This window comes from Sarcophilus harrisii, chromosome 3 (assembly GCF_902635505.1).
Source record: "Sarcophilus harrisii chromosome 3, mSarHar1.11, whole genome shotgun sequence".
Taxonomy (NCBI): Eukaryota; Metazoa; Chordata; class Mammalia; order Dasyuromorphia; family Dasyuridae; genus Sarcophilus; species Sarcophilus harrisii.
This window is the reverse complement of record NC_045428.1, coordinates 179,235,209-179,256,270: the sequence shown is the minus strand read 5'-3', so window position 1 is coordinate 179,256,270 and position 21,062 is coordinate 179,235,209. Positions and strand designations below refer to the sequence as shown.

The following is a 21,062-nucleotide window of genomic DNA, read 5'->3' as shown; positions in this document are numbered from 1 at the left end:
CATATAAATTAATAACATTTTGATATAAAAGTGAAGAAACCAGTGAAAAAATATTTAAATTAAATTTAAATTGAGAAAGGCCTTCTATCACTTACATTCCTAGTAGCTCATGTATTCATTAGACCAAATATGGTGCATAATTCTAGAAACTAAATGCATGTTGTTGACATAGCCTATCTATGCCTCACATAATTATACATTCAAAGGTAGAAGGTTCTGTAGACTATTCAGATCTAGTCCAACACCCTAATTTTACAGTTGAGAAAACTGAGGCCTAAAAAAATTAGTGGATTGTCCAACAGCACAGTAGCGTCACTAGGGTTAGAACTTTTGTTCTTTTATATCAAACTCAGAACTTTTTTGCCACTTGATTGAAATCTGTCAATACAAGAACTAATAATAAATTGAATTTTGTTTTAACATAGAGTAAATATTTTTCATTTATGGAAAGCTTTCTGTAATGTAACATGCAAATTAGAAGAGAAAGGTATTTGATTTCTTATTGATCCTTTAGCTATCTAGTTTAGTAAACTAATTTGCTAAGTTATAACCCTAGGAAAGGAAATTGTTATAATTTGACATATTTTGAGAAGACAAAATTTTGGGGGGTTATGTGTTCAAAGAAATTCAATAGTTTATTTTATATATACTTATTTTTTTCAAAATGAAATCTTGAGCATAAACACAATATTCCAAAAGAAAATTCCTCTCAAAATCTAAAAACATGTAAGTTTACTATGTGAGAATCACTGAACTTAGCACTGGGGATACAAACAAAGATAAAAACAATTCCTGCCATCAATAAGCTCACATTCTAGTGGAAAAAACAAACATTTAAATAACTACATACAAGGTATATAGAGAATAGACAGGGAGTAATTCTAGAAGGGGAGGAACCAAAATCACCAATTTTATATAGTCCAAGGATTATTTGTAAAAACAAACATTTTATTTTTTCTTATTAATTTGATGTTTAACTTTAGGATGAAAAAGGTCTTTTATTTTTCTTCAGGGCTCAAGCAAACATTGCATCTTTCAAATTTAAGGCATTAGGACTATCTAATGCCATGATAACTCAGTATAATGCTTTTATTAATTTTTAAAGACCCTTTTAAAATGTTGTTCATCTGCAATACCTTACATATTTCAAAGTGTTGACTTATTGTTTATATGCCATGAAAACATGTGATATAAAATGCTATAAAATAAATTAGAATGCAATCAGACTGACAAAACTGTTACCAGTTACATTCATTTATTGAATTAAGCATTTGGCTTTGTTCCCCTCTATGCTAATATTTTCATAATTGGTTTTGTTTTGTTTTACTTTTGTTTTTTTTAGCAGATGGGATTTCAGTGCTTAAATGTTCTGTATTTTTACAAGCCATGATATTCTTTTGATACTTTCTGGATTTATTGGGGTTTTTTAGATCAAAAGGTTACTGATCATTCTTTTTTTATTATTATTTAAAGAATAACAGTGAGTTTCCCAACATCCTATTGTTAAAGGAAATGATTTTGTCTAAGAATTGCATTTTGCTAAGTACAAGGAAAATTAATGCTTTATACTTTACACAAAACATGTATGCTAAAAGAGGAAAACAGTTTGCTTACTGTTGCTAGATACAATAGAAATTTGTCAAAGAGACAGGAATTGTTCTTAGGTTCAAAAAGAGACATAAGGAATTTGGGAAGGTTTGTATATGTTTCCATACATATATACATACATCTATATACATATTTTCATGTGTATTGCATCAGTATTTTATAGCTTTATGTGTTTGGGAATCTGAATTGTTTCATATTCTGAAAATCTGTTAAAAAATGAGAGGGAAAACAAAGATTTTAATTTCTTTTTGTTACTTAGAAAATGGCAAAAGTCTCCATAAAATAACTTATAGGGAAAGTAACATTATTTTACTTTGTTACTGAATCTTCAGATTACCGGACAAATGATACCATCCCACCAACTATTCCATACAATCAGTCTTATGACCAAAATACAGGAGGCTCCTACAATAGTTCAGATCGAGGAAGTAGCACATCTGGTAAGTACCAACCTTTTCCCACTTCTCCCCAAAATTGAGTAGCCTATAATTTTTTTTGCAAACAATTACATATTGAAGATTTTAAGCTGGTAAACTTAGTAACACATTTTATGCATTAAGATTTATAAAGTACCTTTCTCAAAATAATCTTTTCTAAAATTATTAGTGTAAGTAGTACTGTAAATTAAGGGAAAAAAAAAACTAAGGGTATTATGACGTATCAGACCTGTGCTTCAAACCCCTTTAGATTATGCTGCTTCTAATTCTTATATAAATTAGAAAGACTTGATATTTATCACTTTACTTGGGCTGAATCTAGTAGATCTTGTTTTCCTCAATGATTGGGCTGGAAAGACTTCCTTCTCACACTCCAAATAAGAATGTATTAAATTAGTAAACTAAGGTCTTCCTATAATGTAATTATGTAGCTTCTATATACAATTGACATGTTAAAAGAGAGCTTACGTATATACCAGCTCTCTTTCTTTCCATCCGTATTTCTAATTGTTGTTCTTTAATCAGAAAGGGTAGGTCCTAAACTTAAACTTGGGCATTTTGAGCTTGCTTTCTCCATCCCAAATTCTGTTTCAGACATTTTCTTGTTGTGTTGCCCCTAGAATTTACAAGAGAAAGTTTGCTGATGCTTAAGTACTATTAAAATAAGTACATTATTATAATTATAACAATAAAATTAAGTTGTCTTCATACTGAAGTGAAAATAAACTTATTAATACTTAGTGTCTGTGTCTATATAACTAAATTCACAAAAACTTGGTATAATATACATACCTTTCTTTTGTCTCCTGACTATTTTCTACTGAATCAGGAATTAAGTGTACAGTGAAAAGTTGCTAAGGGATTTTAGCAAAGTATTCCTCTTCTTTCCTATTTTCATTAGGATACCTTAAATGCAAAAATCCTCACCTGTGCTGCTCCACTTTTGTAGATAGTATAATCATTTACAAATTAGTTAAACCCATTTAGCTTTTCAGGCCATAGTTTATTGGGATTGGAGAAGATAGCAAAGATTCTACATGATTTCAAAAGTTCCTTCTAAGAGCAAAATTTTGTGATTTTAATTTTATGATTCTTTTGAGGAATAGAGGTGTCTCATATAATCTTTCTGAATGTCATTCTCCTTATCTGTAAAATGAGGATCATATGAGCTCTAATACCTATTTTATAATTTCATAGGTACAAATATAAATTTCATAGGTACAAATGAAATTCCAAACTATTTTTTAAACTTTAAAAATTATATAAATATTACTTATCACTTAATAAATAGCAGTTGGTGTAGATTAGCAGAAATAAGAATGCCATAAACCTAAGGGATTGATGGAAGTGATGGGATCAAGAATTATAATGAGTATATTAAAAGACCATGGAAAGGAGTGTATTGATTATAATCCTTGATCATTTAAGTAGGAGGCTAAGAACAGATACTATGTGAACAATGACCCCAATGAAAAATTTTGAAGACTAGAAAAAGGGTAAAAATATCACTCAGACCAGGCTAGAGTCAGTTATTCAACAATTTGTAACAAATTTTAACAAACAATTATTTTTTCCCTCAATATTGCAACAGAATTAATCAAATGGTCATTTGTTAGGCATGGTCAATCCTTGTTTTTTAAAATCTCTGGATTAAAGGGAAAAAATTTATAAGTATTTTTGGGCAAAATGGGAGTTTTAACAAAACTCATTTTGCCTATATGTAGCCTGTTTAGCATGTGTGTCTTATATGTGCTCGTTTTAAAGTGCGTGTGTGTGTGTGTGTGTGTGTGTGTGTGTGTGTGTGTACGACAATGTCAAGGTTTTTGAACTGTATTAACTGATTTTTTTTTCTAGGGACTGAGGAAAATTATGATTCAAAAATATCACACTTAAAGATATGTGCCTATTACATTGTTGGTAGAATTGTAAATGGATCCAACCATTCTGGAGGGCAGTTTGAAACTATGCCCAAAGAGTTATCAAACTGTGTATACCCTTTGATTCAGCAGTGTTTCTACTGGTCTTATATTCCAAAGAAATCTTAAAGGAGGGAAAGGGACCCCCATGTGCAAAGATGTGTGTGGCATCTTTTTTTTATAGAAGCAAGAAACGGAAACTGATTGGATGCCCACCACTTGGGTAATGGTTGAATAAGACATGGTATATAAATGTTGTTCTGTAAGAAACATTCATCAGGATGATTTCAGAGAGGTCTGGAGAGATTTACTTGAATTGATACTAAGTGAAATGAGTAGAACCAGAAGATCATTGTACACAGAACAACAAGGTTATATGATGATCAATTCTGATGGATATGCAATGAGATGACTCAGACCAGTTCCAATAATTTTGTAATGAAAAGAGCCACCTACACCCAAGAGAGAGGAATGTGGGAACTGAGTGTGGTTCACAACATATCATTTTCATTCTTTTTATTGTTGTATGCTTGCATTTTATTTTCTCATTTTTTCCTGTATATTTTTATTTTTCTTATACAGCAAGATAATTGTATAAATATGTATGCATATATTCGATTTAACACATTTCTACCATGTTTAATGTATATTGGGGGGAGAGCAGAGGCAAGATGGTGGAGAGGACACATGCTTTTTTCTGATCTTCCTCCATCTAATTACCAAATCCAGCCTCTGAATTAGTTCTGGACTGGCAGAATTCATGAATATTGGGAGTGCAACAAATTATCAGCAGAAGTTAATTTTAAAGATTGCCAGAAAAGGTCTGTTTCGGGTCGGGCACGGAGGGAGGTGGCCAGGTGCAAGCAGGCTAAGTAGGGATGCCAGTGCCTGGGGCAGAACTGGGGTGGGGAGTGGACTCCACCGGTTAGTGCAGACTCCAAGTAGCAGAACATATAGGGAGAAGATTCTACTGCAGTGTTGGATACTCTGCCCTGGTTGCAAGCCAGTAGATCAGCAGAGAAGTTATAAAACATCCAACACAAACAGAAAAGGTAAATAGTGAACCCTGACCTGAGTCTCAGGGACCTGGCCAACCCACAGTATGGGGAAATGAGTCAGCACTGACCCAGCACAGCCACAGCTGCTTATAGAGGAAGCCTCCGCTTATATAAGAAGACACTACTTATAGAGGAAGCTTGGAAAACCTCCCCTGTCCTAAAAGCAAACCTTAATTTTTTTTAAATAAATAAAAAAATAAAGAAAACTCTGACCTAGACAACTTTTATGGTGAAAGAGAAGAACAGATTTCAGACACTGAGGAGACTAAAAGCAGATTGTCCCCACAAGAAGCCCCAAAGGGTGATATAAATTGGTCCTCACACAATGCTCTCCTAGAAAAAATTAAAAAGGATCTTAAAAGAGAACTATGAGAAAAGGAAATGAAAACTTTGACAAAGAGTTTGGAAAAGACATGTAACTCATTAAAAATAGATTTGACAAAATGGAAAAATAAAACAACAGAATTTGTGACGTGGAAAAGGTAAATAACTCCTTAAAAAAACAGAATTTGTAAAATGGGAAATAATTTATGGAACAAAAAAAACTCATTTAAAAACTCAGTTGGACAAATACAAAAAGAAGTAAAAAAGTAAATGAAGAAAATAATTCACTAAAAATCAGAACTGAACAAATGGAAATGAATGACTCAATGAGACATCCAAGAATCAAACAAAACTAAAAAAAAAAAAATGGAAAAAAAATAGAAAAAATGGAAAATACCTACTTGGGAAAACAACTGATCTGAAAAACAGATCTAAGAGAGGCAATCTAAGGATTATTGGACTCCCTGGAAACCATGATGAAAAAAGAGTTTAGACAATATTTTTTCAGGAAATCATCAAAGAGATCTGCCCTGATGGCATAGACTCAGAAGCTAAAATAGCCACTGGAAGACTTCACCCTACATTTCCTGAAAGAGACCCCAAAATTAAAACTCCAAGGAATATCATGGCTAAATTTCAGAATTATCAGACCAAGAAAAAAATTACAAGCAACCAGAAAGAAACATTTCAAATACTTAAGAGCCACAAATAAGATTACCCAGGATCTAGCAGCTTCCACCTATAAGGATCAAAGGTCCTGAAAACTGATATTCAGAAAGGCAGAGAAACTTGGAATGCAGCCAAGAATAAACTACCCCGCTAAACTGAAAATTTTCTTCCAGGGAAGAAGATGGGCATTCAGTGAAATAGGTGAATTCTATTTATTTCTGATGAAAAGACCAGAGCTAAACAAAATATTTGACCTCCAAATATAGGACTCAAGAGAAGCATAAAAAGGTTAAAAAAATTTAAAAAATTTTAAAAGATAAAATAAAACTCTTGAGAACTGTATTTTTGTTATGGATATACATAGAGAGTGCATATATAATATGATTTTACTTTTAAAATATAAAAAGAATCTAGAGGTGGAAAGGGGGTTGTACTAGAAAAAAGGGGAAAGTGAAGGTAAAATGAGGGAAATCACACCTCAGGAAGAGGCAAAGAAAACCTATTATAATTGAAGGAAAGAAGGGAGGATGATGGATATTGTGTGAATCTTATTCTCATCAGATTTGGCTCCAAGAAACTATCAGATGTTTCACTGCAAAACTTCTCTCACTTTACAGAAAAGTGGGAGGGGAAAAGGGAAGGGGTAGGCTAGCTAGAAGGGAAAACAGAAATAGTAGGGGAAAGCTATAAGAAAGGAGGTGGGTCTCTAAAGGAGGAGGACTGCTTAAGGTAAGAAGTGCTCATAAGTAAAATACTGGGGAGGAGGGAAAGGGGAAAAGGAAAGAGCAAAGTATAATTTGGGGTTAATAAGATGGCAGGAAATACAAAATTAGTATCATTAACTGCAAATATGAATGGGATGACCTCTCCCATACAGCATAAGTGGATAGCAGATTGGATTAAAAGCCAGAATCTTACAATATGTTTTTTTATACGAAACACATTTAAAGCAGAGGGATACATACAGAGTAAAGGTAAAAGGATGGAGCAGAATCTATTATGTATGCTTGCGGTGAAATCAATAAAGCAGGGGTAGCCATCCTGATCTCAGATCAAGCAAAAGCACAAATTGATCTAATTAAAAGAGATAAGGAAGAAAACTATATCTTGCTAAAAGGTACCATAGATAATGAAGCAATATCACTACTAAATATATATGTACCAAGTGGTATAGCATGGAAATTCCTGAAGGAAACGTTAAGAGAGCTGCAACAAGAAATAGACAACAAAACTATAATAGGGGGATATCTCAACCTTGCTCTCTCAAAACTAGATAAATCAAATCACAAAATAAATAAGAAAGAAATTAAAGAGAAAAATAGAATACTAGAAAAATTAGGTAGGATAGATTTTTGGAGAAAATTGGAGACAGAAAGGTGTATGTTTTTTCTTGGTAGTTCATGGAACCTATACAAAAATTGACCATATATTAGGACATAAAAACCTCAAAATCAAATGCAAAAAGGCAGAAATAGTAAATGCATTTTTTTCAGATCACAATGTGTAATATTCTCTCTAAAATATAATATTCTCTGTTGAGGTTTCCTTGAAATCTCTGCGAGCAGCCTTCGTTTCAGTTCAGTAATCACCACATGAGTAGCCAGGGGTTAAAGTCCAAATCCTTTATTGTTTCCTTCAAAGTCTTGTCTTCTTCACTTGGGGCTCAGCTAGTTTTTCTGGAGGCCTTCCGGATCTTGGTTTCTTTCTTTTTTCTTTTTTTTTCTTTTCTTTTCTTTCTTTCTTTTTTTTTAATTTAATAGCCTTTTATTTACAGGTTATATGTATGGGTAACTTTACAGCATTAACAATTGCCAAACCTCTTGTTCCAATTTTTCCCCTCCTTCCCCCCACCCTCTCCCCCAGATGGCAGGATGACCAGTAGATGTTAAATATATTAAAATATAAATTAGATACACAATAAGTATATATACATGACCAAACTGTTATTTTGCTGTACAAAAAGAATCAGACTCTGAAATATTGTACAATTAGCTTGTGAAGGAAATCAAAAATGCAGGTGGGCATAAATATAGGGATTGGGAATTCAATGAAATGGTTTTTAGTCATCTCCCAGAGTTCTTTCTCTGAGCATAGCTGGTTCAGTTCATTACTGCTCCATTGGAAATGATTTGGTTGTTCTCATTGCTGAGGATGGCCAGGTCCATCAGAACTGGTCATCATATAGTATTGTTGTTGAAGTATATATAATGATCTCCTGCTCCTACTCATTTCACTCAGCATCAGTTCATGTAAGTCTCTCCAGGCCTTTCTGAAATCATCCTGTTGGTCATTTCTTACAGAACAATAATATTCCATAATATTCATATACCACAATTTATTCAGCCATTCTCCAACTGATGGGCATCCACTCAGTTTCCAGTTTCTAGCCACTACAAAGAGGGCTGCCACAAATATTCGTGCACTTACAGGTCCCTTTCCCTTCTTTATGATCTCTTTGGGATATAAGCCCAGTAGTAACCCTGCTGGATCAAAGGGTATGCACAGTTTGTTAACTTTTTGAGCATAGTTCCAAACTACTCTCCAGAATGTTTGGATTCATTCACAACTCCACCAATGCATCAATGTCCCAGTTTTCCTGCATCCCCTCCAACAATCATCATTATTTTTTCCTGTCATCTTAGCCAATCTGACAGGTGTGTAGTGGTATCTTAGAGTTGTCTTAATTTGCATTTCTCTGATTACTAATGACTTGGAGCATCTTTTCATATGACTAGAAATAGTTTCAATTTCTTCATCTGAGAATTGTCTGTTCATATCCTTTGACCATTTTTCAATTGGAGAACGGATCTTGGTTTCAAAGGAGAATTGAAGGAGGAAAGCCTGCCACCACTTCTCTGTCTTCCCTAGTTCTCATTCTGGCTGAGTTTGTTCCAGCTTATATCCTCTCTAATCAAAGGTGTGAATTTTGTAGAATTGTAGTAAGTACAAAGTATATGGACTGAACTAGAGAACTGTTAAGCATCATTCTTAATAACTGCTGTCTATCAATTCCACTGTCTTAGTACCTTATTTCAAGTTTTGGCCCATAACAACTATGTAATAAAAATTACATTCAGTAAAAAGCCAGGGAAAAATATACCAAAAGTAATTGAAACTAAATAATCTCATCCTGAAGAATGAATGGTTGAAACAGCAAAGCATAGACACAATAATTTCATCCAAGAAAATGACAGTAATGAGACAACATACTAAAATGTGTGTGACACAGCCAAAGTGGTGATAAGGGAAAATTTTATATCTCTGGATGTTTAATTGCATAGAGAAAGAGAAAATTAATGAATTGGGCTTACAACTAAAAAAAAGCAAATTAAAAACCTCCAATCAAATACAAACTTGAAATTCTAAAAATAAAAGGAGAGATTAATAAAATTGAAAATAAAAAAAAAAACTATTGAATTAGTAAGTAAAATTAATAGTTGGTTATGTGAAAAAACAATAAAATACATAAATCTTTAGTAAATTTGATTAGAAAAAGTAAAGAGGAAAATGAAATTGTTAGTCTTAAAAATGAAAAATGAGAACTTTTGACCAATGAAGAAGAAATTAGAGCAATAATTAGGAGTTACTTTGCCCAACTTTATGCAATAAAGTTAATAACCTAAGTGAAATGGAGGAATATCCACAAAAATATAGTTTGCTCAGATTAACACAGGAGGAAATAAATTACTTAAATAGTCTCCTTTTAGAAAAAGAAATATAACAAGCTATTAATCAGTTCCCTAAGAAGTAAATCCCCAGGACCAGATAGATTTACATATGAGTTCTACCAAACGTTTAAAGAACAATTAACTGCAATATTATATAAAGTATTAAAAAAAAAAGGGAATAAAGGATTCCTACCAAATTCCTTTTATGATACAGACATCGTAGTGATACCTAAACCAGGTAGGGATAAAAACAGATAAAAAAAAATTATAGACCAATCTCCCTAATGAATATTGATGCAAAAATCTTAAATAAAATATTATCAAAGAGATTACAGAAAATCATCCCTGGGATAATATACTGTGACCAAGTAGGCTTTATCCCAATATTGCAAGGGTGGTTCAATATAAGGAAAACTATTAGCATTATTGACTATATCAATAAGCAAATTAGCAAAAAGCATATGATTATCTCAATAGATGCAGAAAAGGCATTTGATAAAATCCAACATCCATTTCTCTTAAAAACACTATAGAGTATAGGAACAAATCACTTTTCCTTAAAATAGTAACATTTATTTAAAATCATCAATGAGCATCATATGTAATGGAAATAAACCGGAACCATTCCCAGTAAGATCAGGGTTGAAACAAGGTTGCCTATTATCATCATTACTCTTTCATCTTGTATTAGAAATGCTAGCTTTGGCAGTAAGAGAAGAAAAAGAGATTAAAGTAATTAGAGCAGGTAATGAGGAAACTATATGATGGTATAGAGAACCCCAGAGAATCAACTAAAAAGCTGTTAGAAATAATCCATAACTTTAGCAAAGTTGCAGGATACACAATAAATCCACATAAATCATCAGCATTTTGATACATCAATAACAAAATCCAACAACAAGAGATAGAAAGAGAAATTCCATTTAAAAAAAAACTGTCGAAAGGATAAAATATTTGGGAATTTATCTGCCAAGGGAATGTTAGGAACTATATGAACAAAACTACAAAACATTTTTCACACAAATAAAGTCAGATCTAAACGACTCTATCAATATCTATCCAAGAGCAAATATAATCCAAATAAATTGGATAGATCAAGCAAATATAATGAAAATGACAGTACTATCTAAACTAGTCTATTTATTTAGTGCTATACCAGTCAAATTCTTAAGAAACTATTTTACCCACCTAGAGAAAATAACAATAAAATTCATGTGGCAGAACAAAAAGTCATGGATTTCACGAGAATTAATTAATGAAAAAAAAATCAAATGAAGGTGACCTAACTGTACCAGATCTAAAACTATATTATAGAGTAGCAGTCATCAAAACCATTTGGTACGGACTAGTTGATCAGTGGAATAGATTACGTTCACAGGACAAAATAGTCAATAATTATAGCAATCTAGTGTTTGACAAACCCAAAGACCCCAGTTTTGGAGATAAGAATTCACTCTTTGACAAAAACTGCTGGGAAAATTGGAAACTAGTATGGCAGAAAGTATGCATTGACCCACACCTAACACTGTTTACTAAAATAAGGTCAAAATGGGTTTGTGATCCTGACATAAAGAATGATATTACAAATAAATTAGAAGAACATAGGATATATCGTTTAACTCTCAGAGTTGCTGAGGAGGAAGGAATTTCTGACCAAAGAAGAACTAGAGATCATTATTAGTCACAAAATAGATAATTTTGATTATATTAAGTTAAAAATGTTTTGTATAAACAATACTAATGTAGACAAGATTAGAAGAGAAGCAATAAACTGGGAAAACATTTTTACATTCAGAGGCTCTGATAAAGGCCTCATTTCTAAAATATATAGAGAAAATTGACTCAAATTTATAAACAATCAAGCCATTCTCCTATTGATAAATGACCAAAGGATATGTACAGATAATTTTCAAAGAAAGTGAAATTATTTCTAGTCCCATGAGAACATGCTTCAAATCACTGTTGATCAGAGAAATGCAAATTAACACAATTCTGTGATACCACTACACATCTCTCTGGTTGGCTAAAATGACAGGAAAAGATAATGACGATTGTTGGAAGGGATGTTAGAAGACTGGGACATTGATGCATTGTTGGTGGAAATGTGAATGAATCTAACCATTCTATAGAGCAATTTGGAACTGTGCTCAAAAAGTTATCAAACTGTGTGCATGCCCTTTGACCCAGCAATGTTACTACTGGGTTTATATCACAAAGAGATCTTAAGGGAGGGAAAGGGATCCACATGTGCAAAAATGTTTGTGGCAGCCCTTTTTTTAGTGGCTAGAAACTGTAAACTGAATGAATGCCCATCAATTGGAGAATGGCTGAATAAATTATGGTATATGAATGCTATGGAATATAATTGTTCTATAAGAAATGGCCAACAGTATAATTTCAGAGAGGCCTGGAGACACTTACATGAATTGATACTAAGTGAAATGAGCAGAACCAGTTGATTATTATACACAACAACAAGAAGACTATATAATATTCCATTCTGAATGGGTATGGCTCTCTTCAACAATGAAATGATTCAAACCAGTTCCAATTGTTCAATAATGAACTGAATGTGGACCACAACATGTGCTATTTTCATTTTGTTATTGTTTGCTTGCATTTTTGCCTTCCTTCTTGGGTTTTTTTTTCTTTCTAGATCCGATTTTTCTTATGCAGCAAGATAATTGTTTCAATGTGTGTGTATATATATATATATATATATATATATATATTTAACATATATTTTATCTTATTTAATATTTATTGAACTTCCTGCCATCTAGGGCAAGGGGTGGGGGGATGGAGGGGAAAATTTGGAACAGAAGGTTTTGCAAGGGTCAGTGTTGAAAAATTACCCATGCATATATTTTGTAAATAAAAAGTTATAATAAAATAAATTAAAAACAAATAAATATATATATATATTGGACTCCTTGCCATCTAGGGGTGAGGGAAGGAGGGAATTGGAACTCAAGGTTTTGCAAGGGTTATCCATGTATAAGTTTTGAAAATAAAAAGTTTAATAAAAATATGTGGCTACATATTTAATACAAATCATATTGTACTAAAATGTCAGAATCAACATAAAGCAGTACCTGAAATACTAGAGTTGTTAATAAATTGCTAAAATTATTAATACAGCATCATTCTACTGTAAACCATAATTTTATAAAAATAGCAGCTGAAAACATTGGTGCCACACTATCATTTCTCTCTTTCTTTTGTTGGTTGTGATATTAGCTCTTCTAGCAGTTATTTTCATCTGCACCTACTATTCTGACTAAAGCTAATAATTTCATTGTGCCTAAAAAATATCAATGGAGAAATAGAAATTATGTATATTTAATTATTTAATGCACCTGTGGAACTTTAATAGATCATATCTGTATCATATTGTCTTTTAGATTCTAGCAATTAAAGAATAGAAGCATAATCCAAAAAAATTCTACAGCTCATAATATATAATTAATTAATTGGTCTTTAAAGAGCTTGTTGATATTACTTCTGAAATGCATTTATATTTTTATTCCTTTTTGCTATTAACAGTTAAACATGTGAATGTGTTTTTCATGTTACATCAATTTCTTCTTAGAATTAATGGGAAAAATAATTTGATTGCTTGGTTTTTTGAAAAAGAATATTAATTATGAGGCCCTGTTATAAAAAGATTTCAGAATGATATTAGAAATAGGAGATAAGAGTTTTCTTTCTTTTTCTTTTTCTTTTTTTTTCATTAAGGGAGTCAAGGTCACAAAAAAGGGGCAAGGACACCGAAGTTACCAAAACAAACGGGTATGAACTGGGCAGACTTGCTTCCACCTCCTCCAGCACATCCTCCTCCCCATAGCAATAGTGAAGATTACAGTCTTTCTGTAGATGAGAGGTATGTAGATGAGAGATTATTCTGTAATGTGACATCTTGTGTGGGACTTGAAATGTTTATAGACCAGGTTTGTGTGTGGTGGATGACATTACCTACAAACATTGAAATGTGTCTCTTAAAAAAAAAAATCCTATCATTTCCATAGTAATGTAGTATAGGCACATTAAATTAGCCAGAGATTAGCATCTTCAAATTGTTATTTTTACCTCTCAAATAGTGACTATCTTTAAAAACTGCATTGATGTATGCATGAATGTGGCAATATATGGCTGTGAATCCAAAGAAACAATGCCCCTTAAAGGCACTAGAATTGTGTTTGGTGGGCATGAGCAAATTACAATATGCTTAAAAGAAGAATAGCATTGGGAAAATAGCATAAAGGATGCTATTATAAAAGATGATAGAGGCAAACATGAATTTATCATTGCCTAACTTGCCTACTCTGATGCTATACCCTTAATGTTAAAAGATCTAGAAGAAAGTCTCCAGCCTAATAAAAATACTAGAAAATATTCATCCAACTGAATTCCTCCTTTAAGGCGATGTCTTTAGATAAAAAGAACAGACTATGTTTGTAAAGTACATCAATGGGAGTACCCACCATAACAAGATTTTCAGATGCTTGAAAATAAAAAAGATGATCTTTACAAAATATTAAGAGTAAAGGCTATATTGAGGAGACATTTTGGTTACCCCTTTTCTCTTTCAAAAAGTTATTTTTATTATGACTATTTGTGAATATGTCATATTTTCCTATTAGACTAAGGCTGTATAGTCAAAAACGTTTTTTTTTAAAAACTCTAAATTGTGTATTTTCCCCTTTCTTCACAGTGCTCTGTACACAGTAAGTTCATAATAAATGTTCCATTTAAATTTGAAGAATCATAAAATATTAGGAACTTGACTAGGTTTTTAACATAAAATTAATTAAATTAAAGTGAAGAGCCTCTATATCATAAATCTCTAGAATATTTACCTACATGTGATTTTTTCCCCTTCTTATTAGTCGATCCAATAATCATAGAGCAGTAACAGTATACATCAGTCAAGGAACATGTACACTAATGAAATTATAAATCTTTCCGAATACTGGAGTATGTTGTTATGAATAATAGGGATAAAGACTGAACTTCTGATTTAATTGGATAAGAAAATTTCCTGTAACTTTCCTTTCCATCAGAGAAACTATTGGGGATTGCATCCACATTGGAGGAGTTGGGGAAAGAGGCACAAATATTTGAAACTTACTTGTCAAAAAAAAAAAAAAAAAAACTTTAAATGAGATTCAGTACAGTACATCAAATTCTTGGGAGGAAAAGGGATAGTAGCAAAATCCTTCAGTTTTGCAAATTTTAAGACTAGACATATGATTTAATTAATTCAGATAAATTTTTTTGAAGAAATTCTTTATTCAATGTATGTTAATATCTTCTCTGCAAATGAATCTTAGAAAGTTGTGAAGGTCTTTGAAATATTAGATGATTTTGTTAGACATTGGGCCTGAACAGACCAGCTCTCCGTCCACTGGACTAGGGTTGTTTAAGATATTATTTAAAGATAGGTAAATTCTGCTGTAGTTAAAATCATAATTTCATTTTTTTCAATAGGCCATTTAACAATATTTTCCTAACTGTAATAAGCTGTGATAGAATTTCCTATTAATCCTTATTGTAATAGTCTGTTAATGCTAGGCATTAAGTAGCACTGGGGGCAGAAGTCAGAACAATGCATTCATTTCAACAGGTTAGAATTAAGATTTCTTGTGTTTTGAGTAGTTTAAAAATGAATATGAAGTCTGATCGCTTTATCCTTCCACTTCCTTTGTTTGGCAGCAAATGCTTTCCAAATGAGAAATTTTTTGGTTATTGTACTCCCATTAGGAGATTATAAGAAACCCACAAGATTTATACATTCAAGAGAGATTTCTTAAAGATTATTCAGTACAGTCAGTTAAGTCCTCAGGAGGATTAGGGATGAAAACAGCTTTTCAAATCTGAATTCAAATCAGCAACAGTGATAGCTTTTAGTGGTCTCCATTTTGTTAAAGAAAGCTCCTGTCTTTGACCTGTTAAAAGATACTCCTTCCTTTTCAGTGAGTCCAGCATAGATGTACACTTTATCTGTGCTATAAGCTAATGAGTCAATAAAATTTAAGTGTTTACTATGTGTCAGACATTGTACTAAACTCTAAGAATGCAGAAAGAATCAAAGGACAGTCCCTATTTTCAAGGAGCTTACTATTTAATGGGCGAGATAACCAAGCAAAGAAATATTTACAAATAAGCCATATATAGGAAATAATTAAGAGAAAGAAGAAAGAAGAATTAATAGGGGTTGAAAAACCCTTGAAAAAAAGAGGAGTTCATGTAGTAGATGGAATTTTAGTTGTAATTTTAAGGAATAGTAATATATAAAAAGAGAGGAGTATACCATTTCCAAATGAGAAATTTTTTGGTTATTGTTCCCCCATTAGGAGAGTATAAGAAACCCAAATGGTTTTAGAGTTGAATGAAAAAGCAAAAAACATTGCATTGTTACAGGGTAGATGTCAGTTATCTAGCAAATTCCAAGAAAATGGTCTTGAGTTTTCTCTTTAACTGGGAAATCAAAGGCCGTATAGAAGTGAATGTATTTTATTTCTTTTTTTTTTTTTTTCAGATCTCCATACACAGAAATTCTAGCAAAGCCTGATTTATTGATATATATGTATAAAATGTATATATGCATATATATATATATATATATATATATATATACTTACATATGGGTATGGATCTCTATATTCTTATAAGCAAGTTCATTTGCATTTCTCCAAGTGAGAAAGGATAGCAAAAATTAAGCAAAATGTGATAGAAAGTATAGTATAGAATTACAGACAGTAAATACTTTGGAAAGCATTGTTGGTTCTGCCACAGGTAGGGGAGGGAAGAGAAGAGATTTTTTTTTCTTTGCCTCTAGCATTAAAAGATGGCAAAGTAGATGAATTATGACCTCTGCTTTCCTGTAGAAGAATGGGGGCTAATGGATCCCATTATTGCAGACTTCTGTCTAGCAAATAACACTGACTAAGGCTGGATCCTAGCCCTTCTCTGCAGCTATGAAATTATCTTGTGATAAATCCCCTCCCTCTATTATTGTTTATAATCTATAGAAGGGGGCAGGAAAAGTAGAGGCAGAAAATAGCAAGTGAGATATTGGAGGAAAGAATTTTCAAATTATTTAAACTGACTTCCAATTGAGAATGAAATGGGAAGTGAGTTTCAGGTGGTTCAGCTCATGTGGTAGTGAATTCACAACTCTTTTTTTCATGTTTGCCTTTATGTGTTGCTATTCAAAGTTTTTCCAAATTTAGGATATTTTCTAGATCAGGATTTGGGGCATTCTATATTGGTAAAGAGATGCAGATTTATTATTTAAATATTTAAATGTTACTTAAATATTTAAATTTTTAAAATCAATTCATATTTAAAATTAAATATTATTAAATACATGCAAAAGTAAATAAGGTCAAGCCAAGTTGGTTCAATATATATTTATTCCCAGTGGCACTGGAGTTTATATTCTGTTGGTAATTCATGTGAAATTTATCTCAAGTTTTTCAATTTCTAAACATGACATTGCATAAACATTAATTTTTGCATACATTTTCAGTTTCTATCATATAAATTTCTGATAGTATTTTTAAAATTTAGAGAAAATGTTTGGTTTCTACCAAAAAAGGCCTTATATTTTTATATTCTAACTAAATGACATGTAGATGAAATAATGCTTTATGTGTTAAATATTTTTTGTCTTAGCCAGTTTTGATTTTTTTTTTTTTAACTATGGTGCAGCAGAATCCAGGAAGACCAGAGCTTAAAACCTGCCCCAGTACTTAGTTATGTGACTGGTCAAGTCAGTTAATATCTTTTTGGCCTCAGTTTCCTTATCCTTAAAATGTGGTTAATAATAGTATCTATTTCATCAAAGAGTTATAAGGATCAAATGCAATATATATAAAGTGGCTTACAAACTTTAAAGTGATATATGAAAACTAGCTATTATTGTTATCAGTAATAATAACTAATATTTATTGAAGTTCATAAATATATTTCAAACTCTGAACTATTCTGTGGCCAAATTAGTTTGGAAAACTTTAGCATATGTATACTACTCCTACTCAAGAGAGCTCTTAAATAAGTACTAGAAAGAAAAGTTTTAAAAGTAAATGTTTTACCAGGTAATGGTCAGTAGCATCATCTTCCTATACAAGTGACAGCACATTTTTTACATGTTTTAAGTTTTTAAAGTTTTTAAAACTGATATCTGCATAATTTTATATTTTAGTTATGACCAAGAAATTCTATGTCCAGTGCCACCAGCAAGGATGTATTTACAACAAGATGAGCTAGAAGAAGAGGAAGATGAACGAGGTCCTACTCCACCAGTTCGTGGAGCAGCTTCATCTCCAGCAGCAGTATCCTATAGCCATCAATCTACTGCCACACTTACACCCTCACCCCAAGAAGAACTTCAGCCTATGTTGCAAGATTGTCCAGATGACATGGGCCATGTGCAACATCAGCCTGACAGGAGGTATGTTGTGCAGAGGTTTTAAAAATTGATGTTTTCCCTACCAGTAAAATCAGATTGTTTCTACTCATTGTGAGCAGCATTCATTTTGTGATTTCAAAATGATAAGGTGGAGTAATATCATTAGTTATTAGGTAATCTTTATATTATTATTCCAAGTGAACTTTAAAATTAGAAATAATATTATTTCATAGAAATAAATTAATTACTATTATAATTATATTTGTGATTACATGTAATCATACTGTATAAATTGTTCTCTTTTCATAAAATCTAATCTGGCCAATTTTATGTAATTTTCCCCACTCCAACTTTTATTCCTGCACTTTTTTACTCTATCTTACTGTATTTGCTTTTGCCTTCATTCAGTCCTTCCAGTGAACAACTGTTGTATTAACACCTATTGTGCTGCAGAAAAATGAGTTTGGTGTCTGTGTATAGATATTTTTTGTATTTGATCTTGGTTATCTTTTTATTTAGTTGAAATATTAGAGACTTTTTGTTTTGCTTGTTTTACAATTGGATGCATATGTTTATGTGTGTGCATATATATGTAGATGTTGATATAGATTGTGTGTGACATAAATAATATGAAGTAATGTAATTTTGTTTTATGCTCACATGTTTCATTGTCATTATTAAAGCACATTATTGTATCATTAATGTTTCTCTTATTTTTAATGATTTGACATTTGTACTTTTTATAATCCCTGACACATTTTATTAGTTTCTTTAATCTTATTCTCATTGGATGATGATTGTTATTTTCCTTTGTTTCTCTTTTTTCAGCATCCTTAAAATTTTGTCAAGTAAAGTTTACTTAATTTAAATCTTTTTTCTTTTTTGGTTTAATAGGAATTTCTAATGTTATTTTTTGAATCTCATCTTGAAGAATTTATCTTTTATAATTATGAAATAGAAATATCAAAATTAAATTCCAGGGGGAAATATATTTTTTTATTCCAGTTATATGTACCATATAATTGGTATATGTTATAGATATTATAGATTCATTTGCCCTAAAAAGTTGAAATACCAACTTGTATACTTGGAAAAAATTATCATAAAAGTTTAACATGCTTTAAAATAAAAAGCCAAAGCCAATAACAATCACATAATTGGCAAAGATATGTCAAAATTCTACAGGACTACTACTTGTCTAAGATGTATTCTTTGAAATGTTTGTGTGCTCTAATTTTGATTTCAATTTAAGAACAACAGTTATTAAAAATTTTTCAGGATTGGTTATACCAGAATAGTTTGAATAACCAATATGAGGTGGACTCACAGTTTCACAATCCACTTTTGTATTCTAATTTAAATATAGACACTATTTGCTTTTTTAAAAAATTTCAGAATTTAAGAAAAATTAAAGTTTTAAATTTTCATTAAAGCTAGGTAATTTTATATATAACTGTATGTTGAAACTTAAGAAAAATATTCCAAATGTTATACAGAATATTTAATATTACTTCATATTATAATGGTTTGCTATTCTCACAAAATAATACCTCTGAGTATTATCAAGGAAAATGCCTTGAACGTGAAACTTTTAAAAACTCACTTAACTTCTCTTAGCATCATTATTTTTCAGATTGGACTGGATTAATGATTGACAAATTATTGCTATATTCTCTTTCTGTTTGTATAAGTCAAGATCTAAGAATGATTTTTTATTACTTTTACACTTATTTTTACACTTATTTACACTTATTTTAAAATTTCAAAAACATTCTGAGCTCTTTTGGATTAAACATAAAGATAAGCATTGGGCACAGTTTGCTAGATTAGGTAATCTCTAAAACCCCTTCCCATACTTAACAGTATTTGATTTCATGACTTTAATTCTGCGGCAGATATCTGTGCATTATTTTAGTAGTTCTTGAATTCCCTAATGAAAAAAATATTAAAATGCTTGTTATATTGAGTGGTAGAGCTACCTAAAGTCAGCTGATCTTGAAATGATTTTTTTTAATTTTTTAATTTAGTAAATAACATTTCAAATTTTAGATATTTATCATGTGTAGTTTGAGTTTGTATTATTTAGAACTGATTCACATATTCTATATATTTTCAACATTAACTTGGCTTGGTAATGATTAAATTATTATTCTTACTCTACCACCTTACTCTAAAATCTGATTTTGTTTAAGTTATTACTTTAACATAGAAAATGACTTTGCAAAATGTTAATTTTCTTAATAAATATAACTTTATTTACTGGTGATCCTGCTTTTTCTGAAGTTTTTAGTGATGATCAAAAGAGTTTTTTTCTCTTTAATAACATATTAGGTAATTGTATTTTATGTATGCCTAACTCTATTTGATTTTCATTCTAAGTAAAACCAATTTTCATTCAATGTGAACAGCCCAGTCATTACTGAATCTAAGTGTTCATTTTTTCTTTTTGAAATAACTCCAACTCTTTCAAGTTCTTTGTAGTTTTTCAAAAAGTACACAAAAGAATTTTTTAATGCTTAAGTTTTTTAATTGCAGCTTTTATCCAAAAACCTTACAACCTTATCAGTATATTATGTTTTTTTTAAATTTCCCAAAACAAGTCTTATCCTTTTTACTATGTAGAAAAATAATAACTGTAGATTGTCCAAATGAAAATTTGAAAATTAAGTCATGCTGATGCCAGATCTAATGTGTTTTAAATGAGTTGTCATTTAACAAATTGTAACTTTTTACTAGTCCTACAAAGTAATCCTTAAGATAAAAAGTTTGCCCAATCATTTTTCAGTGAAAATCATTAATCTCTAAAAAAGTAAGATGGACTGTATTACTGAGGGAAAGAAGACATAAAGTTAAGAATTTTTAACTGCCTTAATTGCAAGTAAAGTGACTTTTGTAATACAATAATATCTATAGGAAGGTGTGTCAAAGTGTTAAAAGTATTTAGGGGTTTGTTGAAGTCATGAAAT

At 31.2% G+C, this 21,062-nt stretch overlaps 1 protein-coding gene across 5 annotated transcripts in view; it reads left to right on the top strand.

Annotated features, from left to right (window-relative positions):
- ROBO1 (roundabout guidance receptor 1) overlaps positions 1-21,062 on the top strand; it is a 622,307-nt gene that overhangs the window by 569,608 nt on the left and 31,637 nt on the right. For all 5 annotated transcript variants that reach the window (XM_031958836.1, XM_031958837.1, XM_031958839.1 and 2 more), the window contains 3 exons: positions 1,941-2,048; positions 13,419-13,563; positions 17,890-18,138. In XM_031958836.1, coding sequence (XP_031814696.1) covers positions 1,941-2,048; positions 13,419-13,563; positions 17,890-18,138 — 502 coding nt within the window. The remainder of the gene's footprint in view (positions 1-1,940; positions 2,049-13,418; positions 13,564-17,889; positions 18,139-21,062) is intronic.